The 16733-nt window shown below is 35.6% G+C and overlaps 1 protein-coding gene across 1 annotated transcript in view; it reads right to left on the minus strand.

The window, feature by feature from the left end:
* Positions 1-207: 207 nt before the first annotated feature.
* The window catches only part of LOC145693304 (retinol-binding protein pinta-like), a 78242-nt gene continuing 61716 nt past the window's right edge, over positions 208-16733 (minus strand). Inside the window, exon 6 of the mRNA XM_081769168.1 lies at positions 208-2197. Within this exon, the coding sequence (XP_081625294.1) occupies positions 2046-2197 (152 nt within the window). The 3' untranslated portion in view covers positions 208-2045. The remainder of the gene's footprint in view (positions 2198-16733) is intronic.

Here is a 16733-nt window from a genome sequence, read left to right on the forward strand (position 1 = left end):
AAAACAAAGCAATATTCCAATAAGGCTATTAACAAAATAAAAAGAGCTATAAAGCTGTAAACGTTTACACTATCCAAATAAGATAAGTACGTATTCAAATTAAGTTATTATAAGAAAACGAATAATCTCAGTAAAAGAGAAAACACTCACTTAAAATAGTTATGAAACAACTAGAAGGAACGGAGGGAATGGAATGAAATCTCACAATTTTCAAAGAGAATAAAACTTTATTGCAATGATTATTATATAAAATCAATGGGTCTGGTTGTGCAATAGTAATACCTGTAGTATGATTGTGAGATACAGCATCCCTTCAGTGCGGGTACGGATACGTGCTCTAATGCAGCTTAGAAGTGAGTTGTTCAGTCGCTGAATCATGCATTGAGGCAAGTACGATCCTAGTTCCAGTAACTGAGCCCCTGATCTTGCAGATCGACGGTGGCACGGAATAAGTCTCCAAACTGATCCCAAACGTATTCAATTTGGCAGTGATTAGATGACCCTGGTGACCAGGCAAGGAAAGCAATACAACATAGGCATACAACAGACACACGTGTCATGTGGGGCCGAGCGTTATTACATTACATTAAGAAATTGTAGCATCGTACTCTCGGTTTAGGAGTAATACATGCGAACGAAAAATCTCGCTCATATATCGCTGTGCAGTATAGGTACCGAGAATTACTACGAGAGAAGATTGAAAGTCATACGTAATTACTCCTTATACCATAATTCCAGCAGTAATGTTAGTATACCATTTAACAAAGTTGCCTGGATATGACCTCTTTTCCCGCAGCAGCCACAGACGCACACAATGTTAATATCTGGCAATGCAGAATTAAGATATAAGTGGAGACTTATTATAGAACCCGTTCTGTTGCCATTCATGAGAATTACAGAATGCTGCTCGAGAGAGACCTCACTAAACATTCTGTCTTTAATCGCAACCGACCCAGCTTACGGTGTGCAAACATTTCAGTTGATCCCAATCGCCGCGATACGATGCAGGAGACACAAGGTGTTATACAGAGGAAGTCCATTACTTGTGTCAGTATGGCGGAATGCAGACCGAATATCAAATGCTTACTTAACGCTTCAGTCACAACTGGATGATCTTCACGTATCATCTGTTGTGTCTGACCGGAACCTTCAAGGTTTCGCGTTGATAAATTCTCATATGTTATATCTTAGGATAACATCACAGTGACGTTGGTATGTCTCATACATCTGGCAGTCATATGAAACGCCCAATAGGCCTCGTGCAGCCCCAAGATGTGACTCCTTTTGAAAGCCAATAGGTGTTGGTAATGAATTCTAATGGAAAGATGAGGGATTACAGGTGCTTCTTAACCTCCCAGCACCGTGCTGACACACTATCTCGCGGTTTAACTGACTGATGCGACAAGAGTTGAATTCCTTACTGCCGATATTACTGTCTTCTGGCGGCCATTCTCTGAAGTTCTATATCTTAGAAACTATAATAGTTTATACGTGTTACATAACGTTACACATCTACAGGTTTGTAGTTGAATTGATGAATACTTTTGTTCCTTCCTTTTTCAGCCAGTAAATGTACTTTTGTCATTTTCAGTCAGAAAATGTAATTTTCTCATGAGTCTGAAAACATAGGTTCAACATGTGATAATTCTAGTACGTTACAAATTTTTTTGATTCTTTTCTGTACCTGGTACTTAATTGAATTTCCAAAATCTTTTCAGTTTTCGAAATTTAACCTCTGATAATCTGTAAAACTTCTCTTAAAACTCAGTGATAATACATTGTTTGAAAATTACAGATATAATTAATATAATTAAATTGTGAACTTCTATTTACTTTCAAAAGCTCTGATGTATAAAACCCAGAAATATATTACGTATCTTTCGCTAATATTATACAATTTCTTAATAGTATACTACAATAAATATGCATAATTATTTATATTGGAAATAATGAATTGTCACTTGTTTACATAAATAAAGCTACATATGTGTGTCCAGTTTCATTAATTTCACAACGTTGTTTAGAATATGTAAGCTCAACGTGTATCAGTCCACAGTGAGGGATCTAAAGCTTCCTTCCATTCCAAAGACATCATCATACGTTTTGCTTTTTCCTTGACGCATATTTTCAACTGTCTTCCTTCTTCCGTGTTTAATAAGCCATTCTTTTTGTTCTAGAATTAAACTCCAAAATTCCTCTGAAAGATAATAGTACAAATGTCAAGTTTTTTTCTTATAGAACTTTCTACAACCTTCATAAATATAATAGTACGTAGAAATATGGAAAATCAAAGTCTAAACCAAGAAAGAATGTACAGTTCAAATATTTAATATTTTGTTTATTTCGCACAAACAATGCGACAAAAACAGTATTACATTATAATGGTCGCAATGCATCCAACTATGAGAAGTTTCCTCATTTTGAACTGGAATTCACTACCAGTTTAATGTGAAGACAACAAGATATAATACAGCCAATTGTACAGACAAACACATTTCAACTCTATGTCTTAACTTTAAAATACCTCCAGTTTACTGTAGAAACGTAATATATATACCAGGTTATCATAAAATAAGTATCGCTGTTCAGAGAACTCTGGAGATATAACCACTTGACCGAATGCAACCAAACTCGGTAGGAGTACATTTGGGAACATGCAGAAAAGATTGGTGTAGAAAATAAAATTAGTTCCAAATTTTCTCTACCAGTGGTAATTGTGGCGCTGCACAACACTAACGAGGAAGGTCCATAAACCGTGCGAGTTGAATTTTGATGAAAATTAGTGACAAGATTCAGTTCGAGTTGCTATGTAACGTAGTAATAGTCACTCGATGCGCAAATTCTTCGTTGAGCTGCTACACCGACGCCATCTTGAAATCCTTTAGGCAATGTCCAAGAATACCCTTTCAGCACAAAAATGAAAAAGCTTTTGATATATCTGACTTCAGTATTGTAAACCAAGGTAAATCATCTATATGCGAGAGTACTTCCAGTGCATGACCGCCATCTTGAAAGGCGCCATATTGAATCGTCGTCAAATATGATAAATGGCAAGTGGGTCATGTGGGGTATCAAATAGAACTGGAATTTACTCCTGAATTCACTTCCGTAACCAAAGTTTAGATATATGTTTTTACTTCAGAGTTAAGAGCTCTCTCGCTCACAGGAACATACAAAAACTGAGCAAGTAAAATTTCTGATATGAAATGCGGTTGTGCAAACACTTGCATGATTTTAACTAATGCAATAGTAGTTATTTGATCTACTATAGCCACTATACCAATCAGATCTTGAGACTAGTTAGATATATAATTAATTAAATTGAAATGCCTGTAGTGAAAAACGGAATAGCAGCACTGTAACAAATTATACCTATTACAAAATCGCTATATATATGAGTCTGTGTGTGTTGCGATTACGCATAGCATTTAACAGCTGTAATATAAGTTAGGTGGAACGGCACATATGGTTTTAAAGAATGTGTCTTGAAGTTATTAGAAAATTAATAGAAAAAATATTAGAAAAATAATATAAACTATTGCACATAAGCAAGTATTAACCTACTAACCTTTTGCTCTTCAATTGTGATGATGGAGATCCAAAACGTAGTGATTAGCACACAGCATCATGGAGCAGTGCAAACACTTAACAAATGCACTTTCGTCACAATCTTCATGACCACAGACACTATTTTCTACTAGTCTTCAGAATATTTGTAAATGAACCAACTTGCTCTTGTTACGTACTCACATTTCTGCCATGCATATGCAAGCATGTCCTTTAGGACTGGCGCACAAAATTGATGATACACAACAGAATGCATTTTCTTTATGAAAATTCTGCCATATAACTTGTACACCGAACAAGTGAACACCTGCTACAATCAGTTATTTATCACAGTTTTGATATGAAAACTAGCCATGCCCTTATTAAAGCAAGTGTTTTACCGTTAAAGGTGGAAAGATGCAGATATTTAATTATTTTATATTGAAGGGAAAAGGAAGAAAGAGGCTTGTTTTATGGATTGCAACTTGGAATTCAATCTTGTAATAATCTTTACTGCCACATATTCTTAGCAGTTGTGCATGCATTCTCTTATCCCTAATAGCAGAATAGACACAAGAAAAGTGAATTCTAAGTTTCCAGGTGTATCTTCTAAGAATTGGCTGTGAACTGATAATTTAAATCTCCTTCATTGTTCAATGTGGCAACAATAAATCGATTGTATTTAGAGAAACTGTCAATAAATACATGAAAGTATTTTAACTTCGTCATATGCACGGTAAATTATAGGTCGTCAAATATGAGTATTGGAAAGGAACGAAATATTCTGCAACAATGATGTTCTTTGCGTAAGGTTTCTAAATTGGAAAATAAAACTTAACACACTATAATGGACCACGTAAAATTGCCTAAAAGAGATTTTTGGTTTGATAAAATTCAACGTCCCACACGCCTGCTACACTAAAGGAGACGTGGACCTACTGATTGTAGTGGAAGCCGAACCATTTTGGTCGTTCAACTAATATGTACCAGTTTATATAATTTTTCTAATATATATCCGAACAATCCCTTTGGTATTCTCTGCTTGTCAGTACTATTAGGCATGTGTTTCATCGACCAACAGTCTATTCCATCGCACTTTGAAATAGGTATAACTTGTAGCATGCTGATATTCCATTTTTCACTACAGAAATTTCAATTTAATTAACGATTTCTCTTACTAGTCTCAAGATCTGATTCGTACAGTTGCTATTGTACTGCATTAACTACTGCATTAATTAAAATCATGCAAGTGCTCGCACGACCGTGTTTCATGACACAAGTTTAATTCGCACAGTTTTTATATGTTCCTGTGGGTAAGAGGGCTCTTAACTTTAAAGTGAAAACATGTAACAGCCCGTTTACCGGTTGTTTACATTTCGTTGAAGTTGGTTCCCGTTGTTTTCATTTCGTTGAAGTTGGTTCCCGTATTGTAATACTGTACCCTTATATTGTTTTATTATTAGTGTTATGTGTATGTTTATATTCGTTCTAATGATAACTTGTATTCGTTGTTAGTAAAAGAAATGGCACAGAAGAAATAAATGTATTAAATTTGATATGAGATACACATGCAAACACACACCGAGAATCTTACTCCGAAAATTTTGAAGAGTTCTCTATAATTCATACTTGTCTGTAATAATTTCACTCCTATTATATGATGTCCTTAAGAAAACCGAGCTTAATATACATTTAAATTTAATTTCCAATTTTACTTTACGTGACGGACGTGTTTTCCTTGGATCCGAAACTTGCGATTCTAGACACGTCTGCTAGTGCTATTCCGTTGTATTGTTTTACATTGCTTTACGTTATTCTTCTGTCAAGTGACATGGCGACCATTCTGGCTATTCCCACAAGAGGGCATTTGAATCGCTATGCATAAAGATGGCGACTAGCTAACTGTTTGAGTTGCTAGGTCGCCCGGGTGACAAGTCAATACGGCCCTGGCTTGTGTAGGTGAGTCAAAATTTTCATTATATATAAAATTTCCGGGATTAGAAAATTGAATTCAATAAATAAATTAGCTGTTTAGGAGGCTAAGTGCCGATACTGCTATACAATGACTATAAAAACTATTTCAATTATAGTCAAGTATTTAATATTGAAAACACTTTTATTAAGGTTTGGTAACGTGAGAGGAGTGACGCAGTTAATCACCATGTTTTAGTATATGTAGAAGGTGGCCTAGGTCGGAGCTCCTCTAAATTTGGAAATTTCATAACAAAAGATATCAATTCGAACGTAAACCTTATCTAAAGTGTTAATTTGGTAAAACTTAAGTTACTATTTGGAGGAAAGGACCGAGGAGTCCGACTGAAAAATTCATTATTAACATTTTAGGCCTAAGGCCACCGAGTATTACCTCCGCTATTATTAGTCATATAGAGTGACGGAGCGGGAGGTATAGCCGTCGAAATTGATTGCGTCGGTTTACAGGACCAGCATCCTACAATCGTAGGAAGTTGAGCTGGTATCCCGGGGACATCAATTTCGGTGTTTAAGGAAGCAGGTAGATGAAACCTACTCTGTGGATTCGAAGATTGGGCTTACATAATCTTCTGTGGGAACTTCTGCTGAACTGGTAATAGCTACTCTTTATTTTTCTTTTCCGATTATAAACAGTATAACAATTTACCGAATGGGGTTCTTCAGGATTAATATGGGTAGCTAAGCCAGAAGGCGTTACGCGTCTTCATAACTCATCATGTTTATCCACTCATAAAATATGTCATAAGCATATGTGATCAGATTACTAAATTCGATGTGTTTGATACGTGCACTTGAAAATTGTCTGTAAATGTTATGGTGAACTTTTACTTTGAGCGTACCTTCTGATATTAATGTTCCTTTAATGTTCTCCTGTAAGATATTTTGATTGTTTAGGTTAGGTAGGATTTTACTTTAAGAGTACTCCTAAATTATGTCCCATAATATACCGTGTCTTTGTAGGTTGGGTTAAATTTAACTTTGAACGTGTGTCCCATAATATACCATGTTTTTGATTGTTTAGGATAGGAAATTTACTTTGATCGTGCCTCTAAAGCCCAATGTGCCTTTTAGTATTGTCTTGTGAAATATTTTTGTTTGTGTAAGTTAGGGAAACTTTATTTTGAACGCACCTCTAAATACTTTATCTGTAAATGTTATGGTCAAGATTTTACTTTGAGCGAATCTCTAGCTATCAATGTGCCTCTTCAGATATTACTTCGGAATATATTTTGATTGCTTAGGTTAGGGATTTGATTTTCATATTGCTTCATAATATATTTTTTGTCTGTAAATGCTATGGAAAATTGTACTTTGAGAGTGTCTTTACATGTCCACGTCCCCTTAATATTACTTCATAATGTATTTTAGGTTACTTGTATAGGTTAGGGAAATTGTACTTTGAATGTGCCTTCTTTAATAATTTTGTCTATGCGAGTAACTTGTATTTTGAACGTGTGCCCTTTCATATTACCTTGTAATACATTTGGTTGTGTAGGTTAGGGAATATTTCATTTTTTTTAACGTGTCTCTAAATCTTAACGTGCCCTTTTCGTATTGCCGTGTAACATATATCTCGTATTGGTAGGTTAGGGAAAATTTAGTTAATGTGCATTTTTCTATTGATACTGCCTCATGATATACGTGTATACACTCGGTATGTGCAGATTCGATGAACCTTACTTTGGACGTGGATTTGGAGTCTCGATATTTTGTTTAAATATTTATTCGTGCTATACTTTGTGTTTGGGTAAAGGATTTACTTTAAATGTGCCATTAGTACGGTATAAAATTTAGTACATATTTGCCTCGTCGGAAGTGAATATAGCTGAATGTCACTCAATTTGTCGTTCTTGAACAACAGGTAATTCATTATGTGTATCCATCGCTCTCGAGAATTAATGACAATGTGGAGTTAAAACTGATAGTAATTTCGATAATGACTTTCTACTTTTTTTAAGGATGTGTAAACCGTGTTGTAGAAAAGTAGACGCAGAGTTTTTTTTTCATTGATCATTGTAAATATTTTATATCATTAATAGTTTTTTTTCATAGTAGATGTATTATGTGCTGATGCATAAGCTAAAATAAAGTAATATATGCTACTTACTTACCTTAAGTTGTAATGAAAATGTAGTAGCAATAACGCAGGCTTATGTTGCCGCTTTATTTAAATGAATGACAGGGTTATAAGTAATGAACGTCCAATTAATAATAATAATAATAATATTCTGGTAAATGAATAAGTATAGAGGATGGACTACTAGTTCTTGAGTGATCGTGAATTGAACATGTATCATTGAAAATATTAAAATTTGAGAATCTAGACAATGTCTTATACTAGATTAATGTAACAACAGAATTCCATAAATGTCTTTGACATACTGCGATGTAGGCAAATATTTAACATATTTTTTTGATACTTGTTATGATGATGTAATTGTTTAACGATTGGCACGAATAAAATAGTCACGAAAATTTGACCTTAAGATTTCGAATATTGTTCATAAACTTAAGCTTATACCATTCTAACTACTACATTTTTTTTAAAGCGATCTACGATTTAACAATGCTAATTCTTCTTTCACTCTTGGTTGGCTGCAAAACAAGAATTTGAAATCTTCTGATAAATTCGTTGCGCGTGTGAATTGATGCTGTTGGGTTAGCCCTAGTGGATATTAACTTCATTTTTTTTTCTGAATATGAACGTATCATATATCCCTTAGTAAAAATGCTAAAGCTAATATAACCTGATTTTTTTCTTTTCATTACCCTGAAATGGTATTGTCATAACATTAAGTTTAAGTAACTGTCCAAACGTTAGGTTTGTTATAAGTGGCTACCCAATCCAGGATTTGTGTGGTATGTATTCATTTCTTTTATGGCCGTAATAGGGTTGTTATAAACAGATATCTAAATTTTGGTTACGGAAATGAATTCAGGAGTAAATTCCAGTGCTATTTGATACCCCACATGACCCACTTGCCATTTATCATATTTGACGGCGATTCAATATGGCGCCCTTCAAGATGGCGGTCATGCACTGGAAGTACTCTCGCATATAGATGATCTACCTTGGTTTACAATACTGAAGTCAGATATATCAAAAGCTTTTTCATTTTTGTGCTAAAAGGATATCCTTGGACATTGCCTATAGGATTTCAAGATGGCGTCGGTGTAGCAGCTCAACGAAGCATTTGCGCATCGAGTGACTACTACTACGTTACTTAGCAACTCGAACTGAATCTTGCCACTAATTTTCATCAAAATTCAACTCTCACGGTTTATGGACCTTCCTCGTAAGTAAGTATAGCCTGGAAGAAAGACAACACTATTGATGGTAAATGATAAGAAAGGCTGTTATTACCTCTCCTATGGGTCTCGTGGCATTGAATACCAACGCTATTAATACCCATGGTCAGTGGTGGATTTACGAGTGAGGGGCCTTTTGAGCTTAAGCGTCCCTTTAAAATTCTTGGGTATCTTACAAAAGCGAAGTTAAATGTTAGTCTTTCCTGTGCTCATAAAATGCAAGCTCCCTGCAAAATTCCAGGAAAAGATTAGTGTCAAGTCTAGCGTCCAGAGGTTATTGTGTTTTTGTTCAGTGTTAAGTACGGTGAGTGCGGTATGGAAAACAAATGATTGTACTGATATTCAATGAGAGAAAGGTCATAATTATGCTTCCAGAGTGACGTCTGGCATTGATTTGTACTCCTATTAATACCCCCGTGGTATAGTGATGTGTTATGGGCAAGTACGATCCTAGTTCCTGTAACTGAGCCCTGATCTTGCAGATCGACAGTGTCACGGAATAAGTCTCCAAACTGATCCCAAACGTATTCAATTTGGCAGTGATTAGATGACCCTGGTGACCAGGCAAGGAAAGCAATACAACATAGGCATACAATAGACACACGTGTCATGAGGGGCCGAGCGTTATTACATTACATTAAGAAATTGTAGCATCGTACTCTCGGTTTAGGAGTAATACATGCGAACGAAAAATCTCGCTCATATATCGCTGTGCAGTATAGGTACCGAGAATTACTACGAGAGAAGATTGAAAGTCATACGTAATTACTCCTTATACCATAATTCCAGCAGTAATGTTAGTATACCATTTAATAAAGTTGCCTGGATATGACCTCTTTTCCCGCAGCAGCCACAGACGCACACAATGTTAATATCTGGCAATGCAGAATTAAGATATAAGTGGGGACTTATTATAGAACCCGTTCTGTTGCCATTCATGAGAATTACAGAATGCTGCTCGAGAGAGACCTCACTAAACATTCTGTCTTTAATCGCAACCGACCCAGCTTACGGTGTGCAAACATTTCAGTTGATCCCAATCGCCGCGATACGATGCAGGAGACACAAGGTGTTATACAGAGGAAGTCCATTACTTGTGTCAGTATGGCGGAATGCAGACCGAATATCAAATGCTTACTTAACGCTTCAGTCACAACTGGATGATCTTCACGTATCATCTGTTGTGTCTGACCGGAACCTTCAAGGTTTCGCGTTGATAAATTCTCATATGTTATATCTTAGGATAACACCACAGTGACGTTGGTATGTCTCATACATCTGGCAGTCATATGAAACGCCCAATAGGCCTCGTGCAGCCCCAAGATGTGACTCCTTTTGAAAGCCAATAGGTGTTGGTAATGAATTCTAATGGAAAGATGAGGGATTACAGGTGCTTCTTAACCTCCCAGCACCGTGCTGACACACTATCTCGCGGTTTAACAGACTGATGCGACAAGAGTTGAATTCCTTATTGCCGATATTACTGTCTTCTGGCGGCCATTCTCTGAAGTTCTATATCTTAGAAACTATAATAGTTTATACGTGTTACATAACGTTACACATCTACAGGTTTGTAGTTGAATTGATGAATAATTTTGTTCCTTCCTTTTTCAGCCAGTAAATGTACTTTTGTCATTTTCAGTCAGAAAATGTAATTTTCTCATGAGTCTGAAAACATAGGTTCAACATGTGATAATTCTAGTACGTTACAAAATTTTTTGATTCTTTTCTGTACCTGGTACTTAATTGAATTTCCAAAATCTTTTCAGTTTTCGAAATTTAACCTCTGATAATCTGTAAAACTTCTCTTAAAACTCAGTGATAATACATTGTTTGAAAATTACAGATATAATTAATATAATTAAATTGTGAACTTCTATTTACTTTCAAAAGCTCTGATGTATAAAACCCAGAAATATATTACGTATCTTTCGCTAATATTATACAATTTCTTAATAGTATTCTTCAATAAATATGCATAATTATTTATATTGGAAATAATGGATTGTCACTTGTTTACATAAATAAAGCTAGGGTGTGGGCGATGATGGATGTGTTATGTGTTATGGATGGATGTGTTATGGGCGATGATGATGATGTAGGGTTCTGCCCGTAGGCAGGTCTTTCACGTGAACGCCCTGGGCAAGGAAATAGCGTGGTGACTAGTACCGTATATGATAATTATGGCGTTCTATTAACGGGACCTAGAGGTTAACATTGGGTCCGACTCACGTGTCTTTATCGGAAATAAAACCCGGGACACTTCAACACAAGACAAAGACTGTGGGAAAAAAGAGGCAAACATCGGATCACCTTCAATCCACTTCGGGCAGATAGTGACACTCAAATCCGTATCACTGAAACACATGCAGGCGTGAGTAAAGACCTGGAGAGGTAATTACAGCCTTTCTTATCATTTAGCATCATCAGTGTGTTGTTTCTCTGCACGCAGCATATACATGGCATTGTACAGCGCCACAATTACCTCTGGTGGTGAAAATTGGAACTAATATTGTTCTCTACACCAATCGCTTTTGCATGTTCCCAAATATGTTCCTACCTTGTTTGGTTGCATTCTGTCAAGTGGTTACGTCTCCAGACCTCTCTGAACAGCGATACTTATTTTATGATAACCTGGTATATATAGGGTGGTCCTTTAAATCTTTTCACGTAAATACGTCTAAAACGGTTGAACATAAATGAATCAAACAAAACTAAAATAGGAAACACCATGGTGCTAATCGAATGGTGATGTCGCGGTGCCACCCAGGGCCGCCGCGCTTCAAGGAGGACAGGGGCCCAACTTTAAAATTTTAAATCGGAACATGGGGTGAGAGATACCTCGTTCGATAGATCTTTCAAAACTAAAAGTGTTGTTGCAAAATATTTTTCATATCGGTCACTGTATGCAAAATAGCCATCAAGTTATATTGCCTGTATCAGACAAAACGTCCAGTACACTAATATATAAACTGTTGAACATAAATGAGCCAAACAAAAACTCAAATAGGTAATGTCATGGGGCACATCGATTGGTATTGTCACGGTGGCTCCCAGAGTCACCCTTCATGGGGACTAGGACGAAAATTTAAAATTGTAAATGGAAAGATAGGTTGGGTGATACTTCATTCGACATATATTTAAAAGCTTAAGAGCACTGTGGCAAAAGATTGTTAGTATGAGTCACCGTTTTCAAAATAAACACCAAGACATGCTACCTTATCAGATAAAATGTCCAGTACCACTAATATGAAAATGGTTAAAGATAAATGAACAGAACAGGAAATCTAATAGGAAATCTCAGAAGATATTTATCATTCCACGGCTTGAGAATGTTGCAACAGAGGGAAAGATGATTAGAGTAAATCTGCCATAATGCGAAGGAGAAAATCTAACTCCTAGAAAATTATTGGTCCAATATCCCTCCGTAAGTGGGTGAAGTGGGAAGGAATGGTGAAATTGCAAATGAGAACCTTACACGGGAGTGTCCCACAAGTTGTCGCTAAACTCTGATTGCCAAATAGCACATCTGATAGAGCATCATCAGGAATAAATATGAGCAAAATTTAAGGTGCTATGGACCGGAAGGATAGGAGCTACGGGGCTTCAAAACCTTAATATCCAAAAAGTTATATAACGGAATTATGTATGTTTAAAGTAAATATCTTGGAAACAGTTAAAGCAATCGAAACAAAAGTTGCACAAGATGATCAGAACACAATGCCCTATCGAAAACCGTAAACAGTGTTGCCAACTCAGCATAAAATTATTTTGTTTGAAATAGCACCATATACAAGTGTACAGATTTGGAATGCACTATTATCACTAAACATAACCGTGAATTGTAGTGGTACTGGGTTGCACACTATTGGAGCTACATGTGCTGAAAATGTACAATAGAGAAGTCTGATATGTGGTAACAGAATAATAAAGAAATACACTAGAAACAAATTAGGATTTTGCATTATACTACTGCAAAATCCCCGAAGAATAATCCTACAACTCGCGAAAACAAATTATACACGCGAGGAAAGGAACACGAGTTTTCTAGTTCTGTAAACTGGTTCCCGATTATCTTATCAATATTTGGAAGAGTACTTTCTCGGATTCTGTGTTTCGTGATAAGTAACATATTCTTTCACTTCTTCTCCTACATACAATATGATTATGTTCATATACTGTAATATTACCATATTAACATTGGAAATATAATTATTTTATTAGTACTTCATCTCGTTTCTAGTCTGCCAGGATATCCGTGTGGTCTAGAAGGCTAGACAAACAACATATTAGGCATCGCGGGTTCCAATCCCGCCTCGGACATTTTGTACTTTTCACGTTACATTTCATTGTAATCTTTCTCTTTCATGGTGATTCGGATCCCACTTTACACTCCTACATAGATTCGGAGGTGACACAAAACGTAAAAATGGCAAAACTCGATTTCCTTTCTCAAATATATCAATATCTTGTGATACTGCTGATATTTTGCTATGTTATACTATCTGTGTTATGGAGTTGAACTAAATTCATAGTATGAGACCCAGATTCCTTTATTACCATCTGTTGCAACATATCATACTTCTCCATTGAGCATTTTCAGCACACGTAGCTCTAACTGTGTTCAACACTGTACCGCTACACTTCACTGTTTTGCTTAGGATAATAGTACATTTCAAATCTGTGTACACTTGTATATAGTGCTATTTCAAACAAAATAATTTTATGCTGAGTTGGCAACAATGCTTCACCTATGGTAACACTCTTTGCGGTTTTCGATACGGCAGTGTGTTCTCATTATATTGTGCAACTTGATTGCTTTAACGGTTTTCAAGATATTTATTTTAAACGTACATAATTCCATGATATAATTTTTTAGGTTATTCAAATTTTGAAGCCCCGTAGCTCCTAACCTTCTGGTTCATAGCACCTTAAATTTTGCTCATATTCATTTCTCAAGATGGTCTATCAGATGTGCTATGTTGCAATCAGATTTCAGCGACAACTTGTGGGACACTCCGTGTTAGTTTTTGCAAATTGTATCTTCGAAACAAAGTTATGTGAAATGTGTTTTTATAAGAGATATGTGTCTCTTTTATGGGATAAACTATGTAAAATTCTTTATAAATGGTACCTTCTATTTTGACTGCAGGCAATGGTTTGATGCAGAAAAGAATCAACTGAAATGCAAAACTTTGTTCAACAATGCAACTTTAGTACAATGTGTACGAACGTTGGATTTGTTCAACAGTCGTCTGTACGATATTGATTCGACTCTTTTCTTCTGTCTACTTGCATGCGATAGAACATGAGCTTCACTGAAATATTGTCCACAGTTACATTCCAAATTAACTTTCAGCGTAATGTCAGTTGGGATTCTCAGTAACGAAACGGTACATATTGATGTAGATGACTCCCAACATCTTGCACGCATTGGGATAAAATATTAGATGCGAAGGGAAGGGCAAAATGTTTGCAAGTTCCACAAAATGTATTAACTTCTTTGCTTCTTATTTCAGTTGCCTCATTTTTCTCAACCAATCACACTTTGCAATACAAATGGGTGTTAAACTTGGCTTTCACCTTATTTTTATTCACCATTATTTCACCTTATTTTTATTCATTACAGTAAGAGTCACTTGTACACACAAATGTTTCAGACAAACCATACCTATTGCAAGTAAAAGTAGCGTTCTCATTCCAAATTTTATCATTCATTCGCGCTTCATGTACTTACCGAGGAAGGTTGGAAAGATAATTTTCAAGAATTACATTTCCTATTTGCATTGTCAATTATATTTTAATATTCTTTTTCTCGTTGCATTATCCTTGATCTGTGGAATGATAAGTACCCTCCGTGATTTCCAATACGAGTTTAATTCTGTTCATTTATCTCCTTTTTCATATTAGTGTACTGGACATTTTTATCTGATACAGGCAGCATGTCTTGGCGGCAATTTTGAAAATGGTGCCCATATGAAAAATATTTTGCTACAATGATTTAAAGAACTATCGATCGATGTTTCAATCGCCCCATGTTTCCATTTAAAATTTAAAGTAGGCGCTGGCCCCCTTGAAGAGCGGCCCAGGAATGCACCCCATGGGCGTGTCCCATGGCAATTCCGTATTCGAGTTTTTGTTTGCTTCATTTATGTTCAACTGTTTTCAAGATATTTCCGTGAAAGATTAAAATGGACCACCGGTATATATATATATATATATATATAATATATATATATATATATATATATTGTTAAATAGAGAATTTTTAATTAGGTCATTATCGAATTTTCCAGCTTATAGATCTAAGAGTGAACAAATACCGGAGTGAAAAATCAGAAAATGGCCAAAAGCGGGCAATTTGTGTTTGAATATCCCGTATTGATTTGACTCATAAGAATATAATTAGCTCGCGTGTATAAATATAACAGTCACCCATATTAGTATATAGACCCAAACTTGCTATATTTCCATACTGAAAGACCATTTCATTGGTTCAAGATGAATAAACATATAGGTAATAAGACACATACGTTAAAGTTATCCACAAACTATGCTGTTGGTAATCCTGTAAGCCTATCTGAATAGGGACGAAGAATGAATTTTTCTTCATCGTAAGATGGTTCCATATTACTTGCACCGTGTTGGCTTTTGTTGGTATTTGGCATTTGTACTATCAGAAGTGGAGACGAGAATGAACAACCACTGGTTTCATTGATGATGTTGGCATCTAATAGCTACCTAATTTAGAGATCAATTTGTGGCCTCACAGCCAAAGGAATAGGGGTGACCTATGATGAAAGGAAACCCATACATTATGAATGTAGCTACGAAAATATCCCATATCTGTAAGTGAATAGGAAACAATATCTCTGCATTTATAACGTAAATTGTGTACAGCGTTTTCTCTTCTTCTGTCAGCTCCGGTTTCATGTTAAAAAGTTTGATATCAAAAAATGATGCTGTTTTGTCCAGTCTTTCCTGTATTTCCTGTTCTGATCTATAAATTCTTTCGTTATTTTTTGTCGTCTAACTGTTGATCATTCTGTATATTAACTCCTTGCAGATCCTCCTCAACCTACGCAATTAGTATAGTTTTGCTAATGTTATTGGTCTATTAGATGGGTTAGATATTAGTAATGTGAAATTTGTTTGTTTGTGTTTTTATTTTTGTTAATTTGGTAGTAAAGCCTGCAGTCCGTATCTATCTAATAAATTCTCAAGTGGAGAAACAATAAAATATTCAAGAAATATTCTTTATGTGCGTTTCTGATTCTTGATGTTAATAGGAAAAAAGAAATGCGTCCTAGGTGGGATGGTAACTCTCGAGTGTTAAATACGTCAGCTGATGTGGCTGTCTTATTGAATTAATTGCATTTGTCGATAGTTCTTCCTGTGCATCCACTTTGGTTGGAAATGTTGGTGGTCGTGCTTCTTGCATACAGACAATGTATTACGTTGTAAGTCAATTTTACCTTTTAGATTATGTAATATATCTTCACCGAATAGAAGTAAGAATTCTCCATGCCGCAAAATCGGAAAGAAATGGAAAAAGTTGCTGAACCAATTTGAATTTAATTAGTGCGATGTATCGCCAGTTTACAATTGAATTCTGAATTCCTCTAAGATTGTATTAAAGGAATTATTCGTATTTGCGGGAATCACTAATTTCGGCAAAGACTGAGATTACTTCTTGTGTATATTATTACAAAGTATTTTTCTCTATTGATCATTGCATTGACTAGTGACATATGTTTCTGATTTAATAATTTTACCTAGGTATACTCTCTCTCCTACCAGTCACTGGAGCTAAAGTGTAAAATGATGCAGTGTTTGTTTGTTAGGTTCAATGGATACAACTTTTTGTTGTTCGTCGTCTTCCTGCG

The sequence above is a fragment of the Thermobia domestica genome, chromosome 8, assembly GCF_964235325.1.
Source record: "Thermobia domestica chromosome 8, izTheDome1.hap1.1, whole genome shotgun sequence".
NCBI classification, from domain to species: domain Eukaryota; kingdom Metazoa; phylum Arthropoda; class Insecta; order Zygentoma; family Lepismatidae; genus Thermobia; species Thermobia domestica.